At 40.2% G+C, this 10,287-nt stretch overlaps 1 protein-coding gene across 1 annotated transcript; it reads right to left on the reverse strand.

Annotated features, from left to right (window-relative positions):
• Positions 1-574: 574 nt before the first annotated feature.
• Positions 575-7,027, reverse strand: LOC309870208 (large ribosomal subunit protein eL8; the record flags this gene model as incomplete). Its single annotated transcript, XM_082742415.1, has 3 exons — positions 575-1,236; positions 3,982-4,174; positions 6,937-7,027. The coding sequence occupies 3 exons, from the start codon at positions 7,025-7,027 to the stop codon at positions 747-749; spliced, it is 774 nt and encodes a 257-aa protein (XP_082598541.1). The 3' UTR covers positions 575-746.
• Between the last annotated feature and the right edge of the window lie 3,260 nt (positions 7,028-10,287).

The raw sequence follows: 10,287 nt of genomic DNA on the forward strand, positions 1-10,287 counted from the left end.
GACCATTTAACAAAAGTTAAGAATTCATGATGCAAATTACTCAGACACAAGTGAACTCCCTAAGAACAAGTAGATATAATTTTAAATTAATGATGCTTTTTCTGATCAGCATGCATACTAATTGCATGATTCTTAGTTATACATAGCTTGTTGCCAAATGGTGCTTAGCCCTCACTTAATCCCTTATCTCTACCACAGGATAGATTTTTTCCCCCAATAATTTCTATTTACTCCTATTCTCATTCCTCATCATAGCTATTCTAAATGTTATTCTCTTAATTACACCACTGCCTTTTTTGCTCTCTAGGGATGACTTAATCATTTACTTCATCATGAAAATAAAAGCTGTCAGGGCATTAACACCATGGTAGGCAGAATAATGGCTCTCTAAGATACCTGGGAATAAACTTAACCGAAGAGGTAAAGGATCTGTACTCAAGGAACTACAGAACACTCATGAAAGAAATTGAAGAAGACACAAAAAGATGGAAGACCATTGCATGCTCTTGGATCGGAAGAATAAACATTGTTAAAATGTCTATACTGCCTAGAGCAATCTATACTTTTAATGCCATTTTTTTTTTGAAAGACAACTTTTTATTACTTTTATGTACAGAAAATCAAGCCACATCCGCTCAGCCCAGTTTGGTGGCCAGTTCCTTAGCCTTTGCCTTTTCCAGCTTGGCGATGCGAGCCACCGACTTCGGACCCAGGATGTTGCCTCCCCAGTGGCGGCGGATCTCGTCCTATCGGTCGTTGTAATTGGTCCTGATGGCTTGCACCAGCTTCGCCAGAGCCCCTTTGTCTTCCGAGTTGACCTGCGTGAAAGCCACCATGGTGCAGGTCTTCCTGTGGACCAGACGCCCCAGCCTGGCCTTCCCCTTGATGATGCAGTAGGGAACCTCCATCTTGCGACACAGCGCGGGCAGGAACACCACCAGCTCAATGGGGTCCACGTCGTGCGCGATGACGGCCAGCTGGGCCTTCTTGTTCTCCACCAGCGTGGTGACCGTGTTCACCCCAGCTCGCAGCACCGGGGGCCGCTTGGTGGGGGCGTCCCCTTTGCCAGCTGCTTTCTTCTCCCTGCGCGCCAGCAGCCGCTGCTGCTTCTCCTGCTTCATCTCCTGCCGGTACTTGTGCGTCAGCTTCAGCAGCTGCGTGGCCGTCTGGTATTTTTCAAAGAGCTGGAGCCAATAATCCAAAAATTTGTACGGAATCAGAAGAGACCCTGAATCGCTAAGAAAATGGTGAAAAACAAAAATAAAACTGGGGGCATCATGTTACTTGATTTCAAGCTTTACTACAAAGCTGTGATCACCAAGACATCATGGTACTGGCATAAAAACAGACACATAGACCAGTGGAACAGAGTAGAGAGCCCAGATATGGACCCTCAACTCTATGGTCAAATAATCTTCGACAAAACAGGAAAAAATATACAGTGAAAAAAAGGCTCTTCAATAAATGGTGCTGGAAAAACTGGGCAGCTATATGTAAAAGAATGAAACTCGACCGTTCTCTTACACCGTACACAAAGATAAACTCAAAATGGATAAAAGACCTCAACGTGAGACAGGAATCTATCAGAATCCTAGAGGAGAACATAGGCAGTAATCTCTTCGATATCAGCCACAGCAACTTCTTTCAAGATATGTCTCCAAAGGCAAAGGAAACAAAAGCTAAAATGAACTTTTGGGACTTCATCAAAATCAAAAGCTTCTGCATAGCAAAGGAAACAGTCAACAAAACAAAAAGGCAACCTGCGGAAAGGGAGAAGATATTTGCAAATGACAGTATAGACAGAAGGTCGATATCCAGGATCGATAAAGAACTCCTCAAACTCAACACACACAAAAAAGATAATCATCTAAAGATGACCATGTTCTTACTCCTGCAACCTACAAGTATGTTGCCTTACCAGCAAAAGGGACCTTGCGGATGTAATTAAGAGTATAGACCTTGAGGGGCACCTGGGTGGCTCAGGGGGTTAAAGCCTTTGCCTTCAGCTCAGGTCATGATCCCAGGGTCCTGGGATCGAGCCCCCGCATCAGGCTCTCTGCTCGGCAGGGATCCTGCTTCCCCTCTCTGCCTGCCTTTCTGCCTACTTATGATCTCTGTCTGTCAAATAAATAAATAAAATCTTTAAAAAAAAAAAAAGAGTATAGACCTTGAGATGAAAGATTATCTAGGATTAGATAATTAGATGGAAAAGATTATCTAGATTATCTAGGATTATCTACATGGGCCCAATTTAACCACTGTATTCCTTAAAAGCAGATAACCTTTCCAGCTGCAGACAGAGAGGTGTGATGCTAGAAGGTACCAGGAGAGATTTGAAGCATGAGAAAAACTTACCCTGTCCAGCGTTGACAACAGAGAAAGATGGCCACAAGCCAAGGACTGAGGCACTCTTTAGAAGCTGAGAATGACCTTCACCTAACAGCTCATAAGAAAAAAAATATTTTGGTCCTATAGACACAACAAACCGAATTTCATCCTAGATCCTCCAGCGGGGACCTCACCTCTGCCAGCACCTTGGTTCTGGATCTGTGAAATGGGAGCCAAAGAATCAGATAACCCAATAGACTTCTGACCTACTATGAGATCCTAAATTTGGTATTGTTTATCCCACTAAATTTTTCTGGCAGCAGCAGGACACAAATGCAAACACTAATCTACTCTAATATACTCTTGGCTATGTTTGGTTTCATACATGACTCTTTTCAGATCATATTCAAATTGATCAATATTGATTATTTCATATAAACTATTTTTATAGTTTATATCCACCACAAAATTCTGTGATTGCTAATGACACTTTTCAGCTCTAGTTTTCTGGCTGAATAGGCTATCTTAGCTTCAAAATTCAAAGAAGCTTTCCTAAAATTAATTTTCTTCATTTTATGGAGATCCTTTGTGATAAGAAATACTGTGATGTTTGAGACTGATTTTTTTTTCATATAACCATACCATTTTGGGCTCTCTTCTTTCTAAATTTATGTAATTTCTAATGGGTTTAGTGAGTCTCACTCAGTAGGCTTCAAGAGGAAGACAACTTTATTATTTCTCTACATCCTCCATTAAACTTAGTCTGTTGACTCATCCTTCTTCATCATGGATAAAATCTCCAGAAAATGCCAGAGCTTTTAGAACCTGATCAGATGTGGAAAACATAATCTCATTTTTTAATGTAATAACAAGTCAGTTCAACCCATAATTGAAACTTAAATTTCTCATTCGTATCTGCTTTACGTCTTTGTCCCTTCCACAGCTTACTCCAGGCTGGACAGTAGAGTTACAGACTTCATTATTTCTTCACTTTGCTCTTCTTCTCATTTCTCCTAATCCTAGACCCTCCAGTGTTGGAGCAGGGGGAAGAAGGAGATGGAAGGAAATGGACAAGTTCTTATTAGGCTTGACTGCAATCAAGTGTTGGTGTCTCCTGGGTATGTCAGATGACCAGCTGCTTCTTCAATGAGATGCTTCTTTGGGTTCCTGGAGATCATCTTGTTGGATTGTCCCATTGCAGCTCCTTGGCACTAGTGAAATTTCCTTTATCTAGCCAGATATGATTGATGTCAAGCTCCTGGCCTCTAGCAATCCATCCTCTTGTGCTGGTAGTTAGCCTTCCAGTGATCTTTTTTGGGAAAACCTGTCAAAAGGGATCAGAGCAGCCTACCTTCCATGACCCACCTCTGAACCACAGAAAATACATGCCTTTGTTTCACGTCATGTGGAAATTCCTCTTGCTTCTACTCGAATCCTCTCTTTTCTTTGACTTTTGACAAACCTTGCCAGTTGTTTGACTTTTCCAGACATGAGCCACATTTTAATCTCTATGTTTTCCTTAATTTCAGAGCTCACAGTCCTAGTACTTTTCGTTGCTCTTTTGAAGTCTGCCTCTCCTGAGAAGACTTCCTCAAGTCAAGGAATAGGAAACTTTCTCTTTAAATAGCTCTCTCTCCCATCACTTACCTTTACTGAATTCTTCTTAGATATGCATTGGCAGAGCCATTTTTTGCCACTTCCTTTATAAATGGTCCATCTTGCCTACCAAGGGAGTACTTATTCTCAGCTTTGAGGACCTGGTCTAAATCCCCAGACAGGAAGAGCCATATTTTGTGTCCTATCACACTTCTCCAAATGCTCTGTTTTCGTGAAAGTGCAAATGATACTGCAAAATTAAAGTTAATGTTCGTCTGAAATCAATGTAACTGCTAGCACCCTAAGAGTGCATATTTAGAAATTATCGAAGGAAGGAAGTTAGGGAGGAAATTAGGAAGGAAGGAAGGAGGAAGGAAGGAAGGAAAGAAAGGAAGAGAAGGAAATGAAGGGAAGGGAAGGGAAGGGAAGGGTATCCACCTAGTGTCTAATCTTGAATTTAGTTTTATTAAAAGAGAAGGAAACATAAGATTATTTCCTCAGTGAAGCTTCCAGAGAAAGTTCTGCTGCCTGAGGTTGACTATGTAGGCAAATTCTTGTATTACATGAGGGAGTACTTAAAAATTTGCTTAAACCAATTATTCTTTATTAAAAGGTTAAAAGTCAAAGAGCTGGCAGGCATGAAATGAGACCAGAGGTTGCCTATTACCCAGGAATATCTAGTTCAAGGTCCATATATCTTGAAGCATAATTTTGATCCTCATAGGAGCACCTTAATATAGGGAGAAACTTTGATGTTAATAAATAAAAATTGCTGAAGCAAAATTCTACATATTAGAGTCAGCTTTCCCATATTATAAATTTGGAGATTATTCTTCCAGGTAACAAAAATCTGTCTAAATTATACTTATTAATAATACCTTATAAAATATGCAACCAGACCTAAAAAAAAAAAAAAAGAAATAGCTGATCCAAAAGATATGACTCCAAGTGAGATACAGAACCTATAATAGAATAAATATACTCAAAATCAGCTACTTTCAGGTGAGGGGGGGTGGCCAAGCAGCACAGAATACTCTGGTGGTAGCAAATTCAAATCCTTTTTATTTTGTCCAAATTTCCAGTTTGTCTTTTCTTTCTCTTCTCCTTAAATATCCTACAGTGTAACCATCCTCCTTGGTCTTTCTCTCATACTCTTTTGACATTGCAAGACTCTTTCTGCCCCAGCATCTTAAACTCACTGTGCCATCTTATCCTATTTCAAGAGTCTGACACAGATCAATGAGGTTAATCTGGTAAGCTGTATCATGCTAAAATGTTAATGGTTGGCTAGAGTTTGATGTTATTTGCCCCTTATGACACATTTGCATTTTTGTTTTCGCATTCTTCAATTACCTTCTGTAAAGATTATGACTAAATAATAGCATCTTTGTCACTTATTATGCAAGCCAGTAAGTAAGGTGTTCCAGCAATGGCACTTTGGATAGAATGTAGAGTATCTTTTTTTACACGGCACCAACTCTACTTGTAAAATCTTTGATAATAAGCAGTATAATGTTAGGGCCTAAGATTATAGACTCTGGAATCAGAACATCTAAGTACAAGTTCTTCCTCTGCTTGCTACTTACTTGCTGTGTAAAGGCAGAAGGTATTCCACGTCTTTTTAAAATTTTTTATTTATTTATTTGAGAGATTTATTTTATTTATTTGAGATAGAGATTTATTTGAGAGAGAGTGTGTGCAAGCAAGGAGGAGAGTCAGGGGGTGAGGAAGAGTCAGACTCCCCACTGAGCAGCGAGTCTTACTTGGGGCTTAATCCCAGGACCCCGAGGTCATGACCTGAGCTGAAGGCAGACACTTACCTGACTCAGCCACCCAGGCACTTCTATTTCTAGGTCTTTGTTAGGGTAATAAAGTGCCTACCTCATAGAGTTCTTGTGAGGATAAATAAATGAATACATATTAAAATGATCTGAAGAAGTAGTTGGGCCATCCAGAGCACCATCTGTATTTGCTATTATGATTATTAATGTGCTCATTGTCAAGTGAGGCAATACCATGTACAGTGCCTAAAAGAGAGACAGGTACACACTGAGCACATAAGTTACTGGAGCTCCTCCTTTGTACATTCACAAGTATGTCTGTATAAATAGCCACGGTTCCACCTGAAGGATATTTAATAAACAGCCAGATTTCCTAGTGGTTACAATAATCTTTTTAGTCTTTTACTATTTCTTTACTCAAAAAATTTTCAGAATACTCCACATATGCCAGGTACTCTGCAAGCCACTGGGGATTCAAAGATATTTTATAATCGGTAAGAGGAAATGTGGTCAGGAGGAAAATGGGGAGCTAGAGAAAGACAAACAATAAGGGGGGGGGGGAAGAGCAAGGAAGCAAAAGAAGATATTGAATAAAATCTCTGAACAAAGCTGCCCAGAGAACGAAGAAGAATCTGAAAGCTCATATGGTCCAAAAAATTCTATTTAAGACACTGAAACTGTAGCTTATGTAAAGACAGGAAAGAACTAGGTCTGTTTTAAAAGGAGGCAGGTAACAGGCTGGGAGAGAGTATAGATGCCCAAATAATTTGCTTCAGGAATTCAGGGGAAAAACATCAAAGAGGGGACACTTTTTTTTTTTTTTTAAATACCGGGGAGGTTATTAAAACTGGAATAAATGCAAAACTCAGACCCAACATGAGAGACTCCAGCTAATTGCTGAGTATGGGCAACAGAGCTAAGACTTAGTTCAGGAAAAAAGACATGGATTGAGAGTCAGGAGCCCTCCCTCCTAACCTGAGCTTAGCTGGGTGGCTCTTGATTCGTTGTGTCGTGTCTGCCCTCTGAAGCTTATTTTCCTCTCGTGTAAAAATCCAGTCATTGAGCTCAGCCCCTTCTAAATCTTCCAGCAGCCGAATTCTGCTGATTAGAGAAGTTCCACAAAATAGCAACGTTTCATTTGAAGTTGATCAGTGTGATTTACGTGTAATAAATGAGTGCCAAAATAAGTGTACTCATCAGCTAGTCTGAAGTTCCTGCAGGAAACACTTACGGGTCTTTGGTGAGTTCAGTCGCTGCGGTGAGTTCAAAATCACCCCGGCAGCTGTTTCTGAGTAAGGCTGGCGATCCTTTACGAACTCCATCTAGCTTGACAGGATGCTGACCAGGACTGCACTGACTGTGGGTGAGCTGGCAAAGTGGCCCAGAAAATGCAGAATATCATTTTAGGAGCCTGGCTGACAAGCACAGGAATCACGTCCCACTTCTGGAAGGCATGTAGCCTGCAGGCCCCGCATTATCTACATTGGATAAAGCTATAGTTCTCCCTATCAGCTCTTTGTCTGCAAATGAGGAACAGTGCCCAGATTTGCGAAGTATGTTGCCCAAACTAATAAAGTTAGTTAATGGCAGAGTTCTGGCTAATAAGTAATTACAGGTAGATAGAATGCTTTGTACCAGAGTGAATAAGATTTTATGGTAGGAAGTAAAGATCTGAAAAGAGCGATTGGTACAGGTTTATTTCTCATTCATATAAAATAAATCCATGGGTAGGCTTTCCAGGAAAATGTGGAAGGCTCACTTTATTACAGACCCACACTCCTTCTCCCTTTTTTGCTGTTTAATGTGGTTTGCATCTTAAAACTCACTTCATAGCTCCAGAGAGCTGCTGGAACTTTAGACATTATATTTGCATTCCAGGAAACTTGAAAAGAAATGAAGGTGAGAGCACCTTTGTCTTTTAAGGATACTTGCTAGCAATGAAATATAATTTCCACTTAATATCCCATGGCCAGTATTTAACATAATAACTGTATCTAGCTACAAAATAGACTGGAAAATTTAATCTTTTAGCTGAAAAGTAATGACACTGACAAAAAAATAATTGGTGTTTTTACAACTAAGGTGTAAGTGCAGAGTGATATGGGGAAAGAACTAATATCCTGCTAGTCTTCCATTTTGCCAGATCTACTGGGGATCAGCTTGGGGCTCTACTTCTTCTTATATTCATGCAGGAATGCAGACTGATAAAGCCTCCACTGTCTGGAGTGTAAAAGGTTCCTGGAGCCAGGGAACTTCCACTCATTTCCATTGGACAGTGGAAGTCACATGGCTATCCCTGATTTCTCAGGGGCAGGGAAACATAATTTCATCTTGTGCTTTGACAGAGAAGAATCAGGATATTTGTGAAGAAGGCTAATGACTACCAGAGAAGCCTTTCTCAGAAAAACAGTTACATTGAGATTCTATATCAATATCTTAAGGGGACATATATATGATCAGTCAAGAAATAACAAATCAGGGACGCCTGGGTGGCTCAGTTGGTTGGGCGGCTGCCTTCAGCTCAGGTCATGGTCCTGGTGTCCTGGGATCGAGTCCCACATCAGGGTCCTTGCTTGGCAGGGAGCCTGCTTCTCCCTCTGCCTCTGTCTACCACTCTGTCTGCCTGTGCTCGCTCTCTCTCTCTAACAAATAAATGAATTTAAAAGAAAGAAAGAAATAATGAACCAGTGCAAACACATGGTGAACTCTTTCTAAAGACTTCTAGTGCTCTTCAGAATTGCAGTCTAATTGTTAGAGTAAAAAAATGCAGATTTCTTTTTTTTTTTTTTAGAGATTTTATTTATTTATTTGATAGAGAGAGATCACAAGTAGATGGAGAGGGAGGCAGAGAGAGAGAGAGAGGGAAGCAGGCTCTCTGCTGAGCAAAAAGCCCAATGCAGGACTCGATCCCAGGACCCTGAGATCATGACCTGAGCCGAAGGCAGTGGCTTAACCCACTGAGCCACCCAGGTGCCCCAAAATGCAGATTTCTTGACCCTAGCACAAGAAAGTATGATTCTGTAGGTTTGCAATGGGGCTTAGAACTCTTTACTTGAACAAACGTCTCAGAATATGCTCAGGCATGTGACCACAATAAAATAAAAATAAAATGAAGTTACTAAGAAGTACAGCTCAGTTGAATGGTAACTCAAGGCATGTTTAATATGAAGGGGATGGAGTTACTTTTATGATTGGGAGATGACAAATCAATATTTTTCAATTGTCCAACTATAGGAATATAATTCTAGTTCATTCTAGATTTGAGAGAATTGTTAAAAACAGTGACCTTTTATTTCTGGTTTCTTCTTGCTTACCAAACTACTAACTCTAAAAGGTAAAAATTGGGTATGAACCCTAGCTTTGTGTCAGCAGACCCATGTTTGAATATCATAACCACCAGTTATTTCTAACAGGAATTTGGGCAAGTTTATATCTTGTCTGAATCTCAGGTTCCTTAGAACATAGACAATCTTAAAGTTTTGTCGTGAGAATTTTTTTTTTTAAATAATTTTCACTTAATTTCAAATATTTCTTTTTTTTTTTTATAAAGATTTTATTTATTTATTTGTCAGAGAGAGAGAGGAGTGAGAGTGAGCACAAGCAGACAGAGTGGTAAGCAGAGGCAGAGGGAGAAGCAGGCTCCCGGCTGAGCAAGGAGCCCGATGCGGGACTCGATCCCAGGACGCTGGGATCATGACCTGAGCCGAAGGCAGCCGCCTAACCAGCTGAGCCACCCAGGCGTCCCTGTCGTGAGAATTAAATAAAATAATATGTGTGTGACACTGAGTACAAGTGCTTATTTAGTTCAACTAAGCAAGAGGAAGAACTAGAAACTGAAAAATTTCTTCCAGTGGCCACTGTCAACATATTCAATAATTTAAAGATTCTCTGAGTGCTCACATTAAAGAGATTCATTTTATTTAATCCAATGTTGATAGTTTAAATGAACTTAAGTGCTGCATGCAAGAAGTTTTATATTAATTTAGAATAATGAAATACTTTTTTAGGCTGAAGAGTAGGAAGGTACTCAGCACAGAATATCGCTAACTGGCAGAAATCAACTTATTAAGTAAATATTTTCTCTATTCAATTATTCTTTTGATAAGGGCTTGTAAAATCCACACAAGCACAAATATTTGTGCTCTTACAAAAGGGGTAAAATAGAGTCAGGAGTCAGCACAAATAAATAACAGCAGTTCCTGTCTGGACAAGTGATGAATTGAATTAGGAATTGTGTAATCAGTGGGAAGACTGAAAATACTGCTGTTGCCTGTGTATCCGTAGAGGCTCCACCCTGTTCACTAGCATCAAATCAGCACCAAATGGCAAGAGCAAACCATTAAGACCTTGAAGCACAGCCAGTTCAGACTGCCTCGAAGCTTAATGGCCACCTCAAAGCTGTGTTCAGCTGGTCATCTTCTAACAGTGGTTGATAACAAAAGCAGAAATCTCACCCTGCTGTCCACTAAGCTAAGGTGGGCTGTCCAGGGGGCAGGCAGATGAAATTTTATAAAAAGTCACTGAAGGAGAAACTTCAATAATACCACCCAGATTGTGGACTGTGAGAAGACAATCACAGCCA

The sequence above is a fragment of the Mustela nivalis genome, assembly GCF_964662115.1.
Source record: "Mustela nivalis genome assembly, chromosome: 7".
Classification (NCBI taxonomy): domain Eukaryota; kingdom Metazoa; phylum Chordata; class Mammalia; order Carnivora; family Mustelidae; genus Mustela; species Mustela nivalis.